The sequence below is a fragment of the Microtus oregoni genome, unplaced genomic scaffold (assembly GCF_018167655.1).
Source record: "Microtus oregoni isolate MIOR12 unplaced genomic scaffold, Mior012 000115F_ref0000277, whole genome shotgun sequence".
Taxonomy (NCBI): domain Eukaryota; kingdom Metazoa; phylum Chordata; class Mammalia; order Rodentia; family Cricetidae; genus Microtus; species Microtus oregoni.
The window spans coordinates 2,431,623-2,456,398 of NW_024544744.1; the positions used below are offsets into that span (position 1 = coordinate 2,431,623).

Consider the following 24,776-nt stretch of genomic DNA (forward strand, 5'->3'; position numbering starts at 1 on the left):
CATAGCCCTAGGTGTCAACAAGTGACTTCCTGTCTAACAAATTTCTGCAAAATTAAATGGCTTATTACTAATCATTTATATATTGTGCGATTAGGTATGTCAGAAATTTGAGCTATATCAAGCTGAGTAGTTCTTTTTTTTATTTTTGAATCACATATTTCCATGACTTAGGTACAGGGTCAGCTTGGGGTGACTGGCTCATGTCTGCTTGATATTGCCCCTCATCTTCTAGTAGATTAGCTTGGGCATCTTCATGTGATGAGAGGGAGGAGAGAGAGAGAGAGAGAGAGAGAGAGAGAGAGAGAGAGAGAGAGATCCCTGCAAAGAAGTTCCTCAGTTACCTAAATTTCTCCCAGTAGGCTTTGCCTTTAAAAGTTCTAACACCTCCCATTAGTATCATTAGCATCATAACTAGTGGCTAAGCTTTTAGTGCACAGGTCATTGGGGAATATTTATTTAAACCTTGGGAATCAACATTGCATTTTAAAAAGATAAGATCTCAGGCAGCCCAGGCTGGCCCTGTACTCACTGCACAACTGGGGATGACTTTGAATTCCTAATCCTCTTGTTTCTGCTTTCTGAGTAATGGAATTAAGGTTTTGTGCTCGCTTCCCTAGTTTATGCATTGCTTCATGCATGCTAGGCACATACTTTATCAACAGAGCAACATGCCCAGCAACAATGCATTCTTTATATAAACATACCATGTCTTAAACATACACATAGTATACATATTATATATGCTCATGTATATGTGGAATGAATTGTAGCACTGATACAAGGGACAGGAAGGAGGAATTAGAAATATTTTATTGTTATAAGATACTTATATAACTGTGAAGTAGTACTTTGAAAACATATTTAAATTACATGTAGATGAATAATGCAAACTTTAGGGCATCTGACCAAAATTATGAAATATTTAAACCATAAAATTATTATTGTAATTCAGAAAAAGCATCATGATATATAAAATGTTCAATTAAAAATAGAAAGCAAAATGACAGTAGAAAACAAATATAATAACAAAGGGCCAGGGCAGTGAAGATAAAACATTACCAAATATGGTGGATATTCACCCAATTGTGTTGTCACTAATGATATACTAATGATATAAATAAACTCCAATAATATAAATATCCTACTGGAAATATAGATGATGTCATGGTTTTGGTCCCTTTAAGAGACAAGCCACACCCATTCCCCTCCCCATCCACTGAGGCAGGCTGATCTTCAGCTTCTGGCCTGAGCTCGCTCTCTTTTCCATCTTCCTCTCGGAGAGGCAGCTTTGCTTCTGCCTCTCTCCCCACTTCTCTGCTTCCCCCCTTCTCTGTCTCTTTCTCCTCTCCTCTTCTCTTCTCTTCTCTTCTCTCTCTCTCTCTCTCTCTCTCTCTCTCTCACACCCTTCCTCCTCCATAACCCCCTGAATAAACATTCAACCTCACCCTGCATGTCGTGTCTATCCATGTTTCTGTCTTCTGCCCGCCCGCCATGTGTCTCCCTGCCTGGAACCAGCCATTGCTCGGGGACCAGCAGCTGTCTCTGCCTGGGACTGGCTGCTCCCAGGGCCCGCTGTCTGCTGCCACATGGCCCGCTACCACCACCGCTTGGGCCACCGCTCTGGGACCGGCAGCCATTTCTGCCTGGGACTGGCTGCTCCCAGGGCCCGCTGCCTGCCACCACATGGCCCGCTACCACCATTTGGGACCTACAGCATTTCTGCTGCCTACTGCCGTGGGGATCTTGGAACATTTTTAAAAAAGAACAACAGATGATGCTCAGATGTATCCAAAGCTTAGGCCCAACTATCTATTATCTGTAAATATCCCACAATGATTATGAATATATACATTGAAACATCTAGCTTTCATGACTATATTAATTTCAGAGAGAGGAGACACAGCATAAAAGTTACCATTGATAATGAAGGATGTGGTCAAATGATACAAGGGTTAAATACCCAAGAACCCCTAACAATCCTTGGCATGCACACACCTAAAAGCAAAGTTTTATAATACACAAAACATAGTTCAAACCGTAAGAAGTCAGTGAATCCACTATTATAATAAGATAATTCAGAGTCTCTTTATCACTGATGAATATCCATCCGTATAAAGGTCTTTCGGATGAGCAGAGCCAACAGAATATATGTAATTATGAAAGAGGATTTATTAGATTGATTCATAGGATTAGAGACCGGCAAGTCCCACAATGACTACCTGAAAGGGAGGGGTGAGAATAGGTAGAGACCCAGGGGGACTCATGACGCAATCCTATCTTGAAGAGGAAGATCTGGAAGTACCGTGGAGATTTGCTAGTGCAAGTCTGCATTCAGAGGTTGAAGATGCTGGAATCGGACATCCATGGAGTCTGTGGCTGCAGGTTAAAAAAGGAGCAGCTGAAGGGCCAAGCGTGCTTGAGTGTGAGGTCTTCCCTTCTGTTTCCGTGATCCACCCAGGCCCCTAGCCTACTGGATAGAGCTGCCCACAGCAGAATGGCTCTTTACTGACTGACTACGTCAATCTTCTCTGAAAGTGTCCTCATAGTCTACTTTACCCATTTTCTAAGTGTCTCTTGATATAGTCAAGATGACAAACAAGATTAATTACAATGTCGATATCATGGAAGACAGCTCTAGAAGGCAGACTATTAGTTAGGACATAGCTGAATTCAACAACACTATCAATTCACTGTACCACACTGATTGCTATAGACTACTTTACTGAAGAATGTTGTGGGGGCCCAAAAATGTGAGCCAGTTTCCACGTTGACCAAAGGTCAGAGAGTTGGAACTTACCTCTATTCCTCCAAGGTTATTGGGTTTCTACCTCAAACAAAGATCCCGCCTAGATTCAGAACTGAGAGTTGTGTTCTCTCAAGGTTATTGTCAACAGGTGTGGCTAATAGCCAGACCTTGTATTTCAGAAATAGAGAAGTAGACACGTTTCTACGCCAAACAAAAGTCTAAGGATCCAACTAAGTTCCACTTCCCTTAAGGAGATAACAATGAATTCCTCCCAGGGAGCAGTTTACCTGCAGGATGTTTTGGTCTAGGGTGTGAGTGTGACTTGTTTTGTACTAGCGACAGAATGTTTAACTACGGACTACACCACGACCTTCAACTGGTTGTTCATTTCCTTGTATCATGTTAATGCAGTTTTTTTAAAAAATCTTACTCCTATCTTTTGTGGTCAGGGGTATTTTAAGCAATTGGAAATTAAACATGGGTGGATTTCAATATTCACTGGAACTTCCTCCTGATACTATCCCATTTTTCTGTCTTATTATTTTCACATTTTTGTAGTCTTCACTATATTTCTAAATCCCTACTCCCCTATCCTGGCAAGAGGTGTTTTTGTTGAGGCTGGTCCCCGACAGACTGTGAGAGCATGCATTTTGTTCAAGTTCATAGGGTAAGCATGGAGATAATTCATATTCTCATCTATAAATATATCTTCATAAATTAAAGACATAGAAGTAGTATAATGTGAACTCTGCCACCACAGGCAAACAAGTGTAGGCTAGAAGCTACTAAGAGAAAGATAACTGAAAGAGCCCCACATGGTAGCATATTAAACTGGAGCTGTAGTTACAGTTGTGAGAGCTGCTTTGTATGGATGCTGGGGACTGAATACTGTTACTCTAGAGGAGCAGCCAAAGCTCATAACTGCCAAGTGATCTCTCTAGCTCTCAACGGTGCTTCCCAATACACCCATGCTAAAGAAATGTGAAGAGAGAGTTGAAATATAATTGAGCTAAATGAAGAGATAATTTCTCAAAGTTTCTGCATGAAAGCAGTGCATGCAGGGAAAATTATGGCATGGGATGCATCATTAGAAAAGAAAAAAGACCTAGAATCAAGAGTGTAAAGTTTTACTACCGGAGACTAGAAAATGAAGAACAACTGAAATCCAAAGTCGGTACAAAAAGCAAAACAAACAAACAAAGACAACAAACAAACAAAATGAAACCACAGCAAAAATAATTTAGAGTAGAAATAAATGAAACTGAAAACAGAAAATAATTAATGGAGATCATCAACAAAACCTTTCTCAAATGCTTCTGAGTAATGAAGATGAGATGCCTTCCTTTCATAAAAAAGAAATGGAGAGGCCAGTAGCAAAGCCTCCTGTTATGGTTTGAATGATTTTATCCCAAAAGATATTGTACCCATAAATGTAGCTTTGTTTGGAGACTAGATCTTTGCAGATGTAAGCAATTGGGTGCATATTTGATTTAAAAGGTCCTGTATTCAGTGTGATTGCTCCTTCAAGAGTATATGTTGTGCCCCAGAATCTGGACCCCTAAAACCCACCAAGAGACCAGATCTGATGCAAAAACAAAGTCTTTAATTTCTGAGTTCGAACCGGGGCCTCCTGTGTGTTTGACATAGCGGGCAGGGTAGGAGAGACCCTTGGCAGCAGGAGAACAGACCATGTATTGGGGCTGGACAAGGGGGAACCTGGAGGTCTGCAAACTGCATACATAGTGACAGTCTCAGGATTGGTGTACTTCTGGACTGGCCATACCTGTCCTAAGTTAACTGGCCAGGCTGCAACTGTGGAAAGGTTGCTACATTTGGAGGCCGTCTGGGAGTTGTTATTATGGTTACTGCATTCGTCCTTATCAGTAAAGCACATCCAGAGCCCAGCAGCTAACTTCTGACTGGTTCCTTACCATATGGAGGATATCTTATAGTTGACCCTCAACAACTAGGGCAGAGTTGGGGCACCATACATCCTGCTATATAAATCCTGCTGAGTCAGGAGCGTACATCCTGCTGGGTTTCTCCTGCAGCCTGTCATGGCTGGGAATGGCCAGGGTAGGGATCTGAGCAAGGGCCTGGGTTCTTCCTATAGAGATACAGACATAGGTAGGTGGGCAGAATGTCACATGATAATAGAAAAATTAGAATATTGTGTCTATCTTCCATTGAATACAAAAGACTACTGACAGTAGCAAGAGCCAAAAGAAAGGCCAGGAGCAAGGCAGGCATAGCAGCTCATAGAAGGAGGTAGAGACAGGAGGTTCAGTTCAATGTTTTAGTGAGTGCAGCTGCAACGGAGAAGGGAGTTGTCTGATGGTAATCAAAGTGATGGACTCACAGGTACTCACGCGTTTCCTGGCCTTTCTCCACTTTCCCCACTTCTACTCCAATGTGCAGGAAGAAGGAGAAGGGAGGGGCAGTGGTCTTTAGGAGAACTCTCAGGTTTGGAGGCTTTTTTCCCCCCTTTACCTGTTGATGTTTGACCGGTCCTTATTCTATACCGTCATGCTGATGACCTAGCCAACCATGGTTTGCTCGAGTCTCTGTGAGTTGAAGCAGCGAGGCTCCTAGGTCTGCTGTAGATCTCCTGGGAGATCATGTCCTGGAGGGAAGCGAAGCAAGATTGTTACAACAGAGGGAAGAGAAGGAAGAAGGCTCCGGCCTTTCCAATTCCTAACAAACACTGCAAGGAATGTCAGATTTTGAAACTTGACAGACTCCAGTGAGAGCTGCTACTTTGGTTGCAAGCAGAAGGACTCTCTCCAATCTTCGAAGACCCGATGCTCATAGGAGATCCGTTATGCTGTCCTGTGTAGCCCTTTGTGAGGAATGGATCACACAAAGGGACTGTGCAGATAGGGTAATGTTGAAACACCGTCATTTAATAATGGAGGGATTTGTATGAGCTTACTGTACTAAACAGTAGTGGATTTCTGAACTTGGGAAAGGGAAAATGAAGTAGTAACTTTTAAAAACAGTATTTTATTAATTTTTTTTAGAATTTCATATGTGTATTTTGAACATATTCACTCTTCCCACAACTCCTCCTATAACCACCCTCTTTCCCTCCTCTCTCTTTTCACACAACATTGAGTTTATTTTCATCATAAATTCCACTTTGTGTCTCCCATCTCGTCTTGGGAGTGGGGTCTTCCCTGCTATGGTCTGCCTACCAGGGCTTACATCATTAAAGAAAGTTGACCCTCTCATAGCAGTTCTCAAATGCTAATAACTCTTTAGCTGGAAGTAGGACTTGGTACACACTTTCCCTGGTCTACGCTGGGACTCTGTCTGCCTTGAGTTTGTGCAGGTCTTGTGCCACTTGTCACAACCATGTGAGTTCATGTGTACAACCGCCTTGTTGTGCCAGGAAAGTGCTATTTCCACGATGTTGTCTACCACCCCTGGCTCTTACACTTTTTTCACCCCATCTCACTCCAACTGCTTAAGAGAAAGGTGTGATTTGTGTGTTTTATGTAAGCTTGAGCAGTCCATATTCTCTTTTAAAAATAGTTAAAGTTTTAATTTTATTATTTTACATGTATGGTGATTTACCTTCATGTATGTTTATGAATCCCATTTGTGCTGTGCCCACAGAGACCAGGGGAAGGCATTAGATTCTCTAGTACTAGAATTACAGAGAGTTGTGAACTGCTTTGTGGGTGCTGGGACTAGAACTCAGGTTCTCTGGAAAGGCGGTCCTAGCTTTTAGTCATTGAGCCATCTCTGCAGTCCTACTCCATAGTCTCTTATTCTTTGCATGTTGACAGTTGAGAATCTCTGTGTTAACTGCCATCTACTGCAAGAATAAGCTTTTCTGATGATGGTTGAGAGATGCTTTGGTCTATTAGTATATCAATAAGTTAATAGGAGTTATTTTAATATTATGACCTTTTAGCAAGTAACAGTATTGCATTCTCTCCTAGGGTCCATGGCCAATACTTAGTCACAGATTCATGGTCCTTTTAACAATGCTAGGTATGGCTTTCAGTTTGTGGAACAGTTCTTAGATCCAAGCAGAAAGTGATTGGTTACTCCCATAACCATTGTGCTTTTATTACACAAACGACATATCTTCTCAGGTCAGTCATTGTAATCTTCTCGGTTCACAGCTGGGTGAGACTGATGATTTGCTTTTTGCTTTTTTAGTGTTCATAGCATCTTCCAGCACTGTGGAAGAGAGGCAGTAAGGAGGAAGCTTCCAGGTGAGTACCAGCTTGATTTCTCCATATCCTGTGATTCAACTACATGATGTCTTCACCAAATAGGGTTTTACCATCAAGTTCTGAAGGGCAGCCAAGAATAGTGTTAATAGCCTGGAATACAGAAGGTATTAGAAGTAAAACTCCAACCCCAGGAAGTTAACTATACTTACAAAAACAGGCAGTAGATAATCTCACACAGCAAAACCCAAAGAAGAAGGGAAACACACACACACACATCAGCAACAAAATATCAGGAATTAACAATCATTGCAGAATCTAAGAGACCATAGATACCAGCCCAGACTACTATACCTAGTAAAACTGTAAAGCTCCAATAGATGAAGAAAACAAAGACAAATTAAGAAGTAGGTTTAGTGTTTTGATTATTATGTAGCAAAAAGATTTTTTTCTCATCTAATCTATTTGATGCCCTGTAAACTTGTACCTTTCTAGGCATTTCTTTCCTTAGGTCGGAAAAATTTTCTTCTATGATTTCATTAAATATATTCTCTCCTTAAAACCTGCCCCCAAACCCTAGACTGTACCCCTTACTCTGGACTCACACTACAACCCACAGATCCTGGAGTCTTATAGGAGGCAATGGTGGAACAAGGGACTCTAGGCAAGACACTACCCACTGCCCACTAAACCCCTTTAAGCATGACCAACAACCCCAGATTGCACACACACACACACACACACACACATACACATGCGTACACACACACACACACACACACCCCGGTCCATATCCTGGCCTACAACTTCAGGAGACTTCTACTTTAGCAGAGGTCAGGTCAGATCTAGGAACTTCAGACTTCTGTTTCACCAGAGGCCAGGCCTGATCTAGAGATCCCAGACTACATCCCTTCTCCCGTTATCCATATGCTGGTCTACAACTCCAGAAGAAGACTTTATCAATAGAGACCAGCCTAGATCTAAATTCCAGAGGGGACACACTACTGGAGCGGAAGATTCATTAGTCCTAAGAACCTTTGAATATTTAGGCCAGAAGATCAGAGAAGAAAGAGAAAACAAAGAGTCAACTACCCATCCAACAAAGACAAATGCAAGAATCAATGCCTAGACCTATAATCATTCCAAATCCAGATGCCCAAATGCCAGTATAAAAACACAATCAGTAACAGAAAGGGCAGTGTGGCACCACCAGAGTTCAGCTATCCCACAACAGCAATACCTAAACAAGCCAACACAGCTGAAGCACAAGAAAATGACTTTAAAAATGACTCTATAGGAGTGAAACAGGGTTAGGATTGGTTGTGAGGAAGGAAAAGTGCTCCACGGTGTGCCTGTGAGAGGGCTGCAGTTGGATTCAGCAGGAAAGCTCTGGAGCTAGTTCAGTTTTCCAGAGTCACAGGTAAGCGATATGCTGAAGGCTTGCCCCCATTCACTCCTTGGCCACAGCCCCGTTCCCCAGAAAGGGGATGCCACTTCTAGCCATGATGCCGTTGCCTGAAATCAAGCTCCAATGAGGAACCTAGCTGGGAGCCAGCACCCAACAACACAGAAGTTGATGTTGAAACTTAATTTCATTGTGGAGTACCACACACGTTATCCATTAACAATGCTAAAAGAATAAAAAATGTTTCCTTGGAGTCCAAAAAAAAAATGACTCTATAAAGTTGATAGAGTTCCTTAAAGAGGAGATGAAAAATTCCTTAAAGAAATTGAGGAAAAGACAAACAAAAATTTGAAGAAATCAATAAATTACTAAAAGAAAGCCAAGAAAAAACAGTTGAAGAAAACTGTTCAAGTCCTGGAAACAGAAATAGAAGCAATAAAGAAAACACAAATGAAAAGAATCCTGGTAATGAAAAATCTGGGTGAGTGAACAGAAACTACAGATGCAAGCATCACCAACAGAATACAAGGGATGGAAGAGAGTATCTCAGGAGTTGAAGACCTGGTAGAGGAAATCGATTCATCAAAGAAACTGCTAAATCAATCTTTGGGGCCAGAAGATGGCTCAGTTGTTAAGAGCATTGGCTGCTCTCCTAGAGGACCCAGGTTCAAGTCTCAGCACCCACATTGTCTCTCACAACTGTCTGTAACTCCAGTTCTGGAGGATCTGGCATCTTCACACAGACATACATGCAGCAAAACACTGTGCACACAAAAATAAGCAAATCGTAAAAAAAATCTTCTGCAGGGGAAACTGTGAAGAAGAAAGCAGATTTGTTTTTTTCTGGTTTTCTGGTTAATCCTTAGACTGCAAAATACAGCTAGAGTGTGTGATAAGTACTGGGTTGAGATAGAAGAAACAGATTTGTGGGTAGAAGGCAAGATGGAGGAAGTGTCCAGCATACAGCAATGCAATGCTCCCATGTGGCAATGTAAAGATACAGCTAAGGAATCCTCAAACTAAGTGGCTCTTAGTTACTCATTATGAGTAACAGATAACAACACAGAGTCAAGAATATGTTTGAACTGAAAAATACAGAAGTTACCAGAGAGACCATTTCAGAGGATGAAGACATCGATTGAAAATGGGCACCACCCACAACCAATCTTCAGCCATCATACAGCAGGGCAGTTTTGAGAAAGAAGATTAGTATACCTCATAAGTGTAAAGGAGGCACAAGGACAGGGAGGGACAGGTTTCTCTGGTATTGTGTACCTATGCTGCGTGTAGGATGATGTCACTTCCTCCAGGACACACCTGCAGAGCATAAACTCTCAGAGGTAAAATCTCTGGCCAGGTTGTGGTAGCAACCTTTAAGCCTAGCACTCAGGGGTCAGAGTAGGTGAAATCTCTGTGGGTTTGAAAGCATCCCAGAGAGCATAGACTCTCAGAAGTAAAATCTCTGGCCAGGTTGTGGTGGTTACTTTAAATTCTAGCCCTCAGGGGTCAGAGCAAGTGGAATATCTGGGTTTGAAACTGTCCTGGTCTATATATCAAGTTCCAGGCCAGTCAGAGCTACACAGGGAGACCCTGTCTTAAAAACAAAGAAACAAACAAATAATCCCCCCACAACAACAACAAAAACAAAGAAGGAAATAAAAACTCTGTGTTGTGCTGACGTAATCAGACAATGTAGTTGACAGTAGTCTTGTTATGGAAAAGCTTTATCCCAGAGGTGAAAAAAAAATCAGTGGAGGTGAGAGGCTTGGAATTTAAAGTCCTATAAATAGCAGATGCCTCACTGAAAGTATCAGTGTTACATTTTTTAGACAAAACACAGTGCCATTGCTTCAGACTTGGTAATATCTATGATTTGCATTCACCGAGGGTCTTACAATATACCTCCATGAATAAAAAGAAACTGTTGTATGAAACTCATGTATCATAAAACCAATATATTTTCAATGACACAAGTTGTTATGGATGTAAAGAAAAGTCAAATAAATTGTCTTTAAAATAAATCAGTCTTTCGTACTGTACACTAAAAACAATCAGAAGTCATTAGACATTATCAGTACAGAGACAAAATTACTACAGAGCTCAGCACTTCATTAATTGATTTTAGATGATACAAAGAAATCTTGGTTCCATCATTTCATTTACGTAACAGCAAACCTTCAAACTTGCTGTTGTCAAAGTAAGAAACATTCAAGAAAATGTTTATGAGCACACTGAGTTTTCCAGATAATTTAATTGTGGTGGTTTTTTTGCTTCATTTTTATAAATACGTTTCAGTATACACTACTATATTTATATACATAAAATGTTTAAATACCTTAAAATCATTGGTTAATTAAAATGTTTTTGGGTTTGTATTAAATTTTGTGAAAACATTCATTCATACACAGACACACAAACACATATATTAACATATTGTTTTAAGACATTACACAGTTAATTGATGGCAATTAAAATAGTAAAAAGTTTAATTTAAAAATTATAGCATTTCACTCTAAATTTTGCTTCAAGATTTGCCCACTGGATTGTATGTTTTAAAAGACAGGGTCTAACTCTTACTATGTATCTCTGATGGGCTTGATACTCGAAAGACAAAACCTCGCTTTGAACTTAATGATTCTCCTGACTCAGACTCTCCGGTTCTGGGGTTACAAGCATATGCCATCACATACAGTAGATGGCACGCGTGGGAAAAAAAGTACGTGACTATACAGAAATTATATGTACTTATAATTTACTCCATATGGCAGTCCAATAAGATACAACTAATTTATGTTATCTTATCCTACTTATATTTTCTCTATAAGGTCTAACTCCATGGTAACAAGACTTATCTTTGATCTGATCTCTTATTATCTACCTATCATCTATCGCTTATCATTTACTCATCTCTCAACCCAATTGAGTTCCCCATACAGTGCTTGCTACACAGATGATTTATGGGTTTAAGTGAAAACTAGGATTTAGATCCACAGAGCTTAAGTGTTTAGGACTGCAAGCCTTGCATTAACTCTTTCTTGAATCTGTGCTTCTCCCGATTATTCTCCTTAGTGCACTTTTGACTTCCTTGTTCCTCAGAGTGTAAATCAGGGGGTTCAACAAAGGAGTTACTAGAGTGTAGAAAAGTGCAATGCTTTTATTCACTTCCTGTGAGTAACTGGAGGGAGGCTGGAGGTACATGGAGATGAGGGTGCCGAAGAAGATAATCACTACCAGAAGGTGAGAGCCACAGGTTCCAAAGGCCTTCCGCCTCCCCTGGGCTGACTTTATCTTTAGAACGGCATGAGTAATGTGGCCATAGGACACTAATATAAGCGAGAGCGGTACCACCAAGAAGAAGACACTGACAGCAAAGAGTTCCGCCTCGTTAATGAAGGTGTTCGTGCAGGCCAGTTTCAGCATCACTGGAACTTCACAGAAGAAATGGTCCAGTCGGTTTCTGCCACAGAGGGGCAGAGTCATGGTCAATGCTGTTTGTACCATAGAATTGCCAAACCCTGTGAGCCAGGCAGTTATAACGAGCTGTAAGCAAAGTTGTGGGTGCATGATCACCATGTAGTGGAGTGGGCGGCAGACAGCGGCATAGCGATCGTAAGCCATCACCGATAAGAGTACACATTCCACTCCCCCAAGTCCCAGGGCAATAAAGAGTTGTGTCACACAGCCCCCGTAAGTGATGGTCTTGTCCTTCCCCTTGAAGTTGAACAGTGTCTGAGGGACGGTGCAAGTAGTCAAGCAAAGATCCATGAAGGAGAGATTAGAAAGGAAGAAATACATGGGGGTGTGGAGGTGAGGGTCGACAACGGACAGCAGAATGATGGTGCTGTTGCCTAGGAAGCTCAAGAAATAGATGAGTAGGATGACCGCGAAGAGAGCTGTTTCCAGCTGAGGCCTGTTGGAGAAGCCCAGGAGAATGAAGCCAGAAAAGAGGCTGCTGCCATTAGCTCTGTCCATTGCACTCCACCTGCGGGAAACAAGAGAGCAACACTTAGCCGGAGGCTTCTTTCCGTTTCTTCTCCTAAGTAAATGCAACTGAACTGGGAAACTGGTCCCAGTTTTGCTGGAAAGCAGCTACTGTGTTGCAGTTTTCCACAGCGTCAGCATTTCCTATGTGTTTTCTTGCAAGAGCCCTGTCGCTGTTACGTTCCTTGAAGACATGAGCGTGTTAAGCTTTAAACAGGCTTCAAAAGAAAAGACTCAACTCTTTCTCTGGGTGGAGTCACCTAATAAATCGCAGGGGGTTGAATCCAAATCTGCAGTATGGTGTCATAACTGCCGAGGACCCTGTGTTTTTGTTATTGGATAAACTTTAAAGCGATTTGAGTGTCTCGAAATTAAATCAAATTTTCCTCAGTAAGATGCAAATTTGCTCTTGTCTTGATCCTTCTATCTTGGGTATTATAAAATAAAACATTTTAGAATGGTTTTCCTAGTTCTTTTCTGCTCAGAGAAAACATTTATTTTCTGAAAATACATAGAGAAAGAAATGTAGCATAGACAACCAGTAGTGGAACACTGAATTTTAATATATATGCAAGCATTCTAGTGATTGGAGGGCCACTATTGTAAATGTTTTTTTTTTTTTTTTTTTTTTTTTTTGCTTTCAGGGTACCAGCCTTGATTCCTCATCATCAGTAGCACCCAGCAAAGAACTGGAGATGTTTGCCCAGTGTTTGTTCTTTTCTTTTCTCTCACTTTATAATTAAAAAAAAAAAACCTTCTCAGTGCTAACAGAGAAATTTTTTTCCAACTTTGACTCTGAATTTTCAAAAACATCAACTCATAAAAGAATCCACCTTCCTATTTAAATAACTGGTCCTGAAGTCTCTAATGCATATCTTTCTCTCATGACTTCCCATGATTCAAATTTGGTACTGCATATTACAAGGACCCCAGTATGCTGAACCATGTTCTACAACTGAGCTACATTTCCAGCCCCGACAGCAGCAAAAACTATAACCTACAAAAGGTCTGGGCAACCGACAGAGGAGGGGGATGAATTAGAACAAAATATAATGGCAGATACGTATGAAAGTGCCATAGAGAAATCAATTACTTTGCATACTAACTTAAAAAGTTAAAAAGTGTCTTCAATATTATATAGCATGAAAAAAAACCAAATTGGTCTGTGCAAATTTCTTGAGCATATAAAAATTAAAACTGAGAATAAAATAGAGCAAAACAATAACAGAAGCTTAAAAATGGTCATAACTAGCTGGACACGGTAGTTCACACATGCAATGTCAGAGTAGAAGGATGAGTTTTTCAAAACCATCTCCTGTTACATGGAAAATTCAAGATTAGACCATGTGTTTAAAAATGGCTGTAGATTATTAGTAACTAATTTTATATTGCTGAAAGTGTTAGCTGTCTTGGAGGAAAGCCTTGAACAATAGCTATGCAACAGTTGCCTGTACAATGGTTGCTTTATTTCCCATACAAGGGAAATGTTCATGCTCCAACATGTTTGTGTTTGGAAAGACGTGGTTCCCTTTCTGCTTCTTCCCATCCATTGGAGGCAGATGTTGATAAGTAGTCATGCACAGTCTTGCTTTTTTATTGCTGTCTTGTGTTCAATCTTGCCAGACCCTGCTAATTCTTTATAATCATCATTTGTCTATACACAAGGTTTCTTGCTGGCTGAGGAGAAACCTTACCTTCTGTCTCTTGTGCCTTTCTTGTTGGACTCTTGGGTGCCAGATTCGTTACATTCTTTTCAGTGATTAGTGGCAGTAACTGTCATGACAAAAAGGAAGACAATTTGGAATAAATTCTAAAATCCAACAAAATGGGAGCAAAGTACTTGCATTCTAAGCATAAATCTGCAATTAATATGTTTTGAGATTTTTAAAGTTTGATTTTCCACTCCCCTTTCCCAGCTGTTTCTCTTTCCAAACAAAAGAGCTAATGTTGTTGCCTTTCGTCCTGGGCTGAAACCTAGGCAGGCTCAATAGCTAGCGCGCCCTATTCCGTCTAAGAGCTCAACAGCGAAAGCATGTTTTCCCTTGACGATAGAGCTTACCATGTCTTTCTCTTTTAGATTAGCAGGGCTTGTTTCAAGAATTCCAAACATAGTGTCAACTTAAGAATCAGTTTTTATCCATTTATGTTAGCACTTACCTTTGATTCTTCTTCCAAAGGTTATCAGTGTTCCATAGAAGATAATCTGAAACAAGAAAACCATATATTTTTTTTCTAAAACATAAGTAATTTATTGTAATCACAAGGCAGAATCAAATCAGCACAGATTATTTCAAGATGTTTCCATTTAGTCACATTAGTTCTCCAGCCCTGGCCATGATGAATACGAGAGCTCAACACAACAGGAATTTATTGTTTCACAGTTCTGAAGGCTATAAAATCCAGAATCAAGGTATGAGCAGAAGTGGGATCTCTCTCGAACCTCTACAAACCTGAATCCTTTCTTGTGTCGTTTTGTCCTTCTCGTGGTTTGCTGGCACTCCTTGGAGTCCTGTGGGTTGTATGTGTGGAGCTTCAATCTCTGTCTTCACGTCAAATGGCATTTTCTGTTTTTCTTCTAAGCCTAGTGGCCATGGATTGAGGCTCACTAAATTAACTATAATGCTATGTTAACTTGTTTATATATGCAAAGGCAGGCACCAGAGTTTAGGATTTCTGTTGGTTTTTTTTGGGGAGGGAGTGAAATATGAAAATATCTTAATTATATATGTCAAATTATAATGCTTTCTTACTATAAATTCATTTCCACTGAGTAGTATAAGACCAAAGATGAGCGTATTAGTTCTAGCCTATTTCAAATTCATAAATGAGATATATTGACCATGATGGTTGTTGACACTATGATTTAGATAGTATTTATTTCTTCTGCCTCACACACAGTGGAAGTCACTTGCCAGGAATACCCAGATAAAGCTCTTCATTACACATCCTTTGCTACAACCAAAAGATTGAAAACAATACAGATTGTACATTTTAAGACCTGCAAAATTTTAGACCTGTATTTAGTTTGAATGGGATAGAAAATATTTAAATCCTTTTCCTTCTGGCATGCAAGGTTACTCATCTAACTTTGAATTCAGGATCCTACTTTGGTCTAGAATTTATTTTATTAGTAAACTTATATACAGATATTACTTCTTCAGGTAACACCCAGTATTCGATAGGGTCTAAATCAGAAGTTAAATGAACACCCTTAGCTGGCTTGGGGAGCAACTGAGCTGGTGTTGGATCAAAAATATGGAATCCTCTGAAGATGAGTAACAAAGATTGCAGAGAGTCAGCTGCCTCCTGGAAGAAGCGAGGAGGTCTTTGAACCCCGAAGACTGGTGTTGGCGGGAACATTAATATTAGGCAAATTAAAATCACATCTTCAAACACAGCACATTCTGTGATTATCAGTGTGTAAGTTTGGTTGAGGAACTGCAGGGCAGGGTTATGTGATGGGTAGGTAAAATAGAATTCTTAGAATAAATATAAATTACACATGAAAGTATGTTGTCCTATGGATGGTCTTTAAAAATGGATAATGACCCAAATGCTATGCAGGCCTTTGAATTTGATGGCAGTTTCTTCAAAAGCTACTGTTGATAAAACCTGGGTTTTCCCAGGAAGCTTTTCTTCCCATGAATTTTAGAGTCCTACAACGAAACAGAAGTTGAACCAGAATTCTGTGGCATCTGCCCATGTGTAAAAGGGCAAATATTGTATCAGAGAAATCTTTTTATGAGCTACCAAGTCTCCAGATTTGCTTTGGGGACCGAGATGCTGGAGGATGTGCTTATTTCCAGTGGCCCCAAGAGTGCCTTGCCCCGTGTAGCTCATTAGCCCCTGTTCAGGTAGCCAGAGTTTGACGCCTCCAGGGAGCAGTGAAAGTGGAAGGCTCCGGAGAGGTCAAATGGATGGTTATTCTATTGTCTCTGCTCCATCTCCATCTGACATGTAGTAGAGGTGCTAGCCTTTCAGGGGTCAGACTTTAAATTCTTCACCTTTCAGAAACACTTTTTTTTCCTACCTAAAGAAAAAGAGGTCCTCAAGTATAACATTCTGGGCCTTTCCCCCTATGACTCTGTGCTTGTCCTATTGGTCCAGTACATTTTTTGATGATGCTATTAACTGCATTACCTTCCAGGGTTTCTGAGACCTTGTCAGTCAGTCATACCTGGTCTACTCTATCTCATCAACCCTATGTCCATAGCCTAAAATATGCAAGTGTCTTCCATCAGAAAAATATCAAGAGGGGAGTGGATGTGATAGAGCATGTGTTGGAGGCCTTAAGTTCAAGCTGCAGGATTAAAAAATAGACAAGGAGAAAAGAAGAATCCCACCATTTTCCTTTTTTGTTTTTTAAATGACAGTTTCTCACTATATAGTGACTGTCTGACTTTGAACTCATGGGAGTTCTCCTGCCTCACCCTCTCAGCAGCACTGTAATTAAAGGTCTGAGCCACCGTGTCCAGCTCCTTTCAATCAGTTTTAATTCTTGTCATCCATTAACTTGGAACAATATATTCATATTCTTCTCCTCCTGACAAAAATCCCACGTGTCATGATTTCTTTGCTTATTACTCTGGTGACGGCACTTTCAGTCACGTGGTCCAGACGCTTGGTGTAATCTGATGTCAGTGCTTTCCCATCTTTCAAGAAGTCACATTCGTTATTAACAACCTGCTTTTCTCTGTTATTCCTTGGGCTCAGAATTACCTGCTTCTTTTGCTAGGCACGAACCTGTGAATTTTTATTTTTATTTGTTTAGTGTGCTTTTGGTGCTGGGGATTGAGCCCAGACTTCTTGCATGTTAGTGAAACTCTCTCCTATGAAGCATATCACAGCACTTTAACTTTCTCATGTAGTGCGAATAATAAAAACCCAGAGACAGATATTAGGATTCGAGCTGAAGATCAGAAAAGCAAAGCAGCCAGCCACTGGCTTTTACCTCTACCTCAGACCAAAATGAGCAATCCTGTCTCCACAAATCCTCATACTGGGACCAAGCTGAGACCTAGCTGAGACCTACCTCCTCCTGTTTTATATTCCTCTCTAGGGCTGGGATTAAAGGCATGCACCACCACCTCCCGACCTCTATGGCTAACTAGTGTGGCTACTGGGATTACAGGTGTGTGCCATCACTGCCCAGCCTCTGCGGCTGACTAGTGTGGCTGCTTTGCATTCTGATCTTCAAGCAAACTTTTTTTTTTATTAAAACACAAATACTATACTACTATATACCACAGCACTTTAATTTTTTCTACCTGGAATGGTCTCACTAGTTGCCCAGGCTGACCTTGAACTCTTGGTTCACCTGCCTCAGTCTCCAGAGTAGCTGAGATTACAGATGGACAGCACAATGCCTGGCTGAATTCTGTGTGTTTGCAGGGTTGGGGCAGAAGTCGACATCCAGTGTCTTCTTCACTTGTTCTCCACTGTAGATTTTGGAGACAGGTTCTTTTTTTTTTTTTTTTGTTTTTCGTTTTTTGTTTTTTGTTTTTGAGACAGGGTTTCTCTGTGGCTTTGGAGCCTGTCCTGGAACTAGCTCTGTAGACCAGGCTGGTCTCGAACTCACAGAGATCCGCCTGCCTCTGCCTCCTGAGTGCTGGGATTAAAGGTGTGCGCCACCATCGCCCGGCTTGAGACAGGTTCTTGTTGAGTCTAGAGTTCACTAATTTAGCAAAGTTGCCTGGCTAGCAGGCCCCATGATTCCTCCAGTCTCTCCCTGGTTCTGGAATTGCTGGCACTGTTGTGTAGATGCTGGGGATCCAAACTCAGGTCCTTATGCTTCCATAGCAAGCACTTTATTGACTGAGCCATCTTCTCTGCCCTGAAATTTTACTTTTAATTGACAATTATTTATTTCTATAGTGTGTGCATATTATGAAGGCATCACACAATAATAACTAACATGTATCACATGTTAATCTTAATCTTAATCACAGTGATGAGATCAACTGAAATCTCTCTAGCAGTCTTGAAATACATACTACATTAATATTAGCTATCATCAACCCCTCTCCGCAAAAGAACATCAAGACTTATTCCCTCTAATTGGGACTTTGAATTAACTGGCTAACATCCTCACGCTACATTGCTGCTCTATCTGCTTTTGGCCAGTCTTTGGCAATGACTCCGCCCTATTTTCTATTTCTGTAAAGACAGCATTTCCAGATTCCACACGTGATCTTACAGTACTCACCCTTCTGTTTCTGACTCATTTAGCTTTATGATTTTCAATTCCATCTGTATTATTTCAAATGATAAAATTTCATTTTTTTAATATCTGGAAAATAATTGTATACCAATCCTAGTGGCACAGGTCTTGGGTCCTACCATTTTTCAGGTGAAGGAAGGGGGATCAATTGTTCCAGTGCAGGGTAAGCTAGATAAGATCAGGATTCATAGACAAACACAGACGAACAGGTAACCTCCAAACAACAGAAAAGAATTCAATTGTGTATATTGAACACTTTATTCATTTATCCATTGATGACATATTAGGTTGAAGAATCTTCTTACTGTATAAGAATGACAATTTTCACCTCTGCTTAAACGGAATTGCAAGATCATCACTGAGGGGCTGGAGAGATGGCTCAGTGGTTAAGAGTGCTGACTGCTCTTCCAAGGGACCTGTGTCCAATTCCCGGCACCCACATGACAGCTCACAACTGTCTGTAACTCTAAGATCTGACACCCTCACACAGGCACACATGCAGGCAAAACACCACTGCATATTAAATAAAAATAAGTAAGTTACGTGGGAAAAAAAGGTCATCACTGATTTCAGGATGAAGACTTTTAACAATGGTGGTGTCTTGACTTGAGAACCTCTGGACAGGAAAACTGAAAAGAGACAGGCAATGGATAGGATCTGCCAAACAGCTATCTTATACTGAAGCCTGAGGCTTGAAGGACCCTGCTCACTTAGCTGGATCCCTTCAATCACAATGAATGCAACAACCGTTGTCTCTCTCTTCACGGCTCTGTGAAGAAGCCCATTCTGTAGTCCCCACCTATGGTGCTCCCGACTTTAGAATTCAGTTAAAGGCCAGAAGGCAAACTGTAGAAGTCAACTCTCTTTCTTCAGCATGTAGGTCATGGGGAGCAAACTCGGGTTGTCAGATTTGGAGGCAAGTGCCTTTACCCACTGATTCATCTGGTCAGTTCTCTGGTCCACTTTTAAACTAAGCAACTGGTAAGACTCTGAATGCTTTCTAATGATAAAGGATTTTTATGGTAAATAAAAAGTTATTTACATATGATTTTTGAGTCTATTGTGGTGTGTGTGTGTGTGTGTGTGTGTGTGTGTGGTGTACTACAGAGCTAGTGCAACATTCAGAGGACAACTTGTGGGTAGGACTGGATTCTCGATTTCCAACTTCACATGTGTTCCAGGGGTCAAACTCACGCTGTTGGGCTTTCCAACAAGTTCCTTAATGCAATGAGCCATCTCACCAACCCTATAACTAAAACTTCAAAATCTACTTCTTTCCCTTCATTTTACAGATGTTGAAACCTGCACCTTCTCACTGGATTGCTATGCAATCTCACTGTCTTGGTCAGTGTCATAATCATCGGTTCACTATTATAGTTTACACCTGTGTTTGTGTGTGCCTATGGACTGCAATGCATGGTATTTGGAGAGAGTTTTTATAATTCATCTTGTGTTAGGAGGTTTTCTGCATAAGGGGAAATTTTGCATAAGGGGAAATTTTGAAGCCATGGGAACTGGTGTGTAGGTGTGAATGCTTGTATAGAGGAAATTAAATTACTCTAAGACAGAAATACCTTTCAAATGGAGAAATAACCTAACTGTGTTGAGTTTTACTCAATGAAATTTTTTTCTGCTAGTTTAAGAGGCATTTGCTGTTTTCTACTTGTGAGGCAAATCTTTATTACTCAATGCAGTGTCTACTCTATAAAACCAGCTTAATAAACTTAAAAAAGAACAATGTCTCTAATACATAGAAAACAATTTGATTTTTAAGTCATATTGAAACTGCATTCAACAATATCTACCGAAAACCAACTAGCTCCCTCCCTCCCTCCTTCCCCCCCTCCTTCTTTCACCTGTCTTCCTTCCTTCCTTCCTTCCTTCCTTCCTTCTTTTTTTTTTCTTTCTGGGTTTTCAAGACAGGGTTTCTCTATATAGCCCTGGCTATCCTGGGACTTGCTTTGTAGACCAGGCTGGTCTTGAACTTACTGACCTACTGAAAAGTTGAATGGTAAGGTAGCTGTTTTTTGAAGACTCAATAGGGTAGGACACTTTTAAAAAAATTATTTTTTATGTGTCTGTGTGTGTGCTGGTAAGACTTTATCTCCACAATTTGCATGTAGGTGCCATGGAAGCCAGAAAGCAGCACTATAGCACTACATTTTTGGAAGTGGATCATAGGCAATTGTGAGCTGTCTACTGTGTGTGCTGCGAACTAAATGATGTCTTCTACAAGAACAGTAGGTGCTCTTAACTGCTGAACTATCTCTTTGTCCCCAGAACCCTTGTTTAAAGATAATAGTGAGATGATAGTTGCAGACAAGATGTATTTCTATAACTAGGAAAGTAATAGGACCTTATGATTTTTCCATATATTACAAAAATTAAGCACTTGTTTCTTTGTACAAGCACCGTAATGTCTATGTGAATAAGGGAACATACACACTCCACACACACGTTTCACACTCGCTTCATGGCTTCCATATAAAAAAAGTTGGATTTTTCTCTGGGCCACCAACTCACAGATAATGACATGGAGACTTAGTATTCATTATGGAAGCGTGACCTTAGCCTAGGCTTTCCCCCCAGCGAGCTCTTATAACTTAAATTAACTTGTTTCTGTTAGTCTGTGTTTTGCAGTGTGGCTTGGTTGCTTCTCCTCTGTACCATGTGTTTGACGTCTTCAGTGTCTCGCTGGCATCTCCCTGCTGGCATCTCTTGAGGGCCTAGATTCATCCCAAGTTCCTGTCTCTGCCAAGAAGTTCCACCTGTTCTCTCCTTCCTACCTAATGGCTACTTAGAGCCTCATTAAACCAATTGCAATGGCACATCTTTACACAGTATAAACAAATATTCTGCAACAAAAAGTCCCTTAATGAAAACTGGTTTTTAAGAAATGAGAACTCCTCCTGAGACATCGAGTCACTTGTGATGAATTCTTAGTCTTGTGACTTGTGGTGTTTGGGGGTGCTCTTTCCTAATCTGGGAAACCAAAGGATGCAAATGGATGATTGGTTTTTAAAAACTAATCCATATTAAAATCAAATATGGAGCCTTTATAATACAATAATTTCTATACTTATTAGACTTCTGAATTTCTGTGTTTCAAACTTGGGAAAATATATAGGTAATTTAGTGTAGCAGATCAAAGAAATAATATTTAACTTTCTGTTTTGTTTTTATGAGACAGGGTCTCATGTAGCTCAGGCTTACTCTGAGCTCCTTGTCCAGTTAAGGATTACCCAGAATTTCTGATTCTCCCATTTCCACCTCACAGGTGCAAGGATTATAGGCATACACTACCACACATTGCTTAGTCAAAAATTTTAAATTAAGAAATATATACAAAGAGATGACACAGTGTGTAGGCGTGTTTGCTACTGAAGACCTGAGTTTGGTCATTGGGACCAACATGGTGGAAGGAGATAATCTGCTGCAGGTTATCCACTTGCCTTCTCATGCATACTGTGGCATGCATGTACTTGCATGTGCATGTGTACAAATAAATAAATACAACTAAAAACACATCTATATCAGGGTTTCTCTGTATAGCTCAGGTTAACCTCAAGCACATGATCCTCCTGAATGCTGGGATGACTGGGATACTTACATGGCTGTTTCCTAAGATAATATGCTCTATCTTACCCATACAATGAGTATTTTATTAATTTATAAAATAATGTAATGGGTAAAGCATTAATTTATAGTTAATAGATGGCAAACGTAAGTGTTTAGGGATTCCATGGGCTCAGTTTATGTAAAACAATGTTACATAAACGGCTAATGAGAAAATCATATAATTGTTTTCTTCAGTCAAACTTTAGTCTTAATCCATATATATGAAGCACTGATTCATGATTTTGGCTGAGTTTTAAGAAGTCGAGGTCAACTTAGAAGGGAAACGACCGGATGCTTTGGCATATCAGATGCAAGGTGTTTGTTTTAGGGACCACATCTCACCCACCACGTAGTGAATAATTAACATCTATTTGAGGCTGTACAACACATACTCCCAAGTCTGACCACTGGCGGGTTTATTGGACAAGCAAAAGTATTTGGATGAACTGAAACTTAAGCTTTTGTCCTACTTATTACAGGTTTGTGTTGAGTAAATGAGAGAAGCAACACGAGGGAAAGTCTTTGTCCTTATTTCCTAGTCACGAGTCTCTTCAGTGCTCCCTTCACATCCTTGTTCCTCAGCGTATAGATGACGGGGTTTAACATGGGTGTTACCAAGTTGTAAAAGAGGGTAAGAAATTTTCCTTGGTCCTGAGAAGCTTTGTGCCCTGGTTGCATATACATATAGATGATATTCCCATAAAACAAGGAGACTACGGTGAGGTGGGACCCACATGTGTTGAAAGCCTTCCTCCTTCCTGAGGCTGACTTGATCCTCATCACCGCTAGAGCAATGTAGCTGTAAGAAACTAGGATGAGAGCCAGGGGCGCCAGCACTATTATCACCGATAAGATGAACACAGTGCTTTCCACAGCCACAGTATCCACACAGGCGATTTTTATCAGAGCTGGCATCTCACACAAGAAGTGCCTCACCCGACATCTGCCACAGCGTGGCAGCTTCATGGTCACAGGAGACATGACCAGGGAGTTGAGGAGTCCAACACTCCAAGCCACAGATACCAACTTCCAGCAGAGCTGAGAATGCATGATGACCGAGTAGTGAAGAGGCTTGCAGATTGCAGTGAAGCGGTCATAAGCCATGACAGCCAGCAAAACACACTCGGTGCCTCCTAGGCCTAGAAACATGAACAGCTGGATCGCACAGCCAGTGTAACTGATGGTCTTGTCCTGGCCTCCTAAGTTGAAGAGCAGCTGAGGGATGGAGCTGGAGGTGAAGCAGAGATCGAGGAAGGACAAGTTGGTGAGGAAAAAGTACATGGGGGTGTGGAGGCAGGGGTCCAGATGGGACACTAAGATAATGACAATGTTGCCCACTAGAGTCACCAGGTAGAAGACGAGGACAAACACGAAGAGGATGGATTCTAGCCTGGGTCTGTCTGAAAAGCCTAGCAGGATGAACTGTTCTTGGCAACTCTGGTTGATCATGGCATCAAAGGTCAGGACATGCCTGCAGGAAAGCCATGAAAAACATGTCAAATTCATGAGAGACAAGTTAAGTCATCAGCAGAGGGACAAAGAGCTGCACATCATCTCAAAATCCTGAGAAGATCTATACAACATCTCCTGAGAAAATACTCGTACTGGCCTCCTTTCTTTTCGGATACCAAAGATATACGGAGCATTATATAGTGTTTGAACAGCACAGAAGTGTAGAGAGATCATGAAAAGATGACCGATACTTCTTAATAGACCACTGCTGCATTAGTGATGCGTTTCCCTTTAGCTTTTTCTTGGGTGCACATATAACATACACCAAATCGTCATGTGTTTAAGATTTCACTGTCTGATCTCCTTTTTGAAAATATTTATTTATTTAGCGTGTGTGTGTGTGTGTGTGTGTGTGTGTGTGTGTGTGTGTGAATGTTTGCCTGCATGTATGTAAGTACATTACCTGTGTGCAGTTCCCTTCGAGTTCAGAAGAAGGTGACCTGTCCTATGGATAGTGGAAACCAAACCTGGCTCCAAACTTCTGAACCATCTCCACAACGGCATGTCTGAATTTTCCATCATTCAATACTGTATCTTAGAATTTGCCTTAGTTTTAAAATCCCACAGAACAACAGTAATTGGTATTTCTATCACTGTGCTACCTCTTTTGGGCAGTTGTTCACCAAAGATGTTTAATGTGTATTAAAGATCTAAACAGTTTACGAATGTGCCTGCTTTATTGTGTTCTTTCTCCTAAATATATGGCAAATGTTTGATCCAAAGAGAGATATATTATTTAAGTGTGAATTTTTTTTTTTGTAGAGAGGTGGGTAAATTCTTTATGCTTTACAAACTTTCTATATTGGAGAAAATATTGTTTTTTTTGTCATTGAACTAGCAGGGCCTATAAAAGTTTATCAGCAGAGCTCAAGACTGTTTGTGCATAATGAAAACAGGAGTAACTAACGTCTGGTTTCATTTTGTTTGTTGGAACTGAAGACAAACCCTTCAATTTTTATTTACCCATTGAATTAACAGAAATATACAAATTCTCATGAAAATGATGGATTCTACTTTACCTTTTCTATGCAATTCTTACTTTCTCTTGTAAATACACACCTATATTATCATAAAACTACAGCTGTATAAACATATAGTAAGTTATTACTT

General features: G+C 40.5%; 2 protein-coding genes across 2 annotated transcripts; both read right to left on the reverse strand.

Annotated features, from left to right (window-relative positions):
- Positions 1 to 11,359: 11,359 nt before the first annotated feature.
- Positions 11,360 to 12,307, reverse strand: LOC121443946 (putative olfactory receptor 2B8). The gene has a single exon (XM_041645704.1). The coding sequence runs from the start codon at positions 12,305 to 12,307 to the stop codon at positions 11,360 to 11,362; it is 948 nt and encodes a 315-aa protein (XP_041501638.1).
- Positions 12,308 to 22,682: 10,375 nt separating this feature from the next.
- Positions 22,683 to 23,612, reverse strand: LOC121443952 (olfactory receptor 2W3-like). The gene has a single exon (XM_041645712.1). The coding sequence runs from the start codon at positions 23,601 to 23,603 to the stop codon at positions 22,683 to 22,685; it is 921 nt and encodes a 306-aa protein (XP_041501646.1). The 5' UTR covers positions 23,604 to 23,612.
- Positions 23,613 to 24,776: the final 1,164 nt, after the last annotated feature.

What these genes read in the sequence shown, in the direction of transcription:
- LOC121443946 (XM_041645704.1), bottom strand. Translation starts at nt 12,307, where the DNA reads ATGGACAGAGCTAATGGCAGCAGCCTCTTTTCTGGCTTCATTCTCCTG.
- LOC121443952 (XM_041645712.1), bottom strand. Translation starts at nt 23,603, where the DNA reads ATGATCAACCAGAGTTGCCAAGAACAGTTCATCCTGCTAGGCTTTTCA.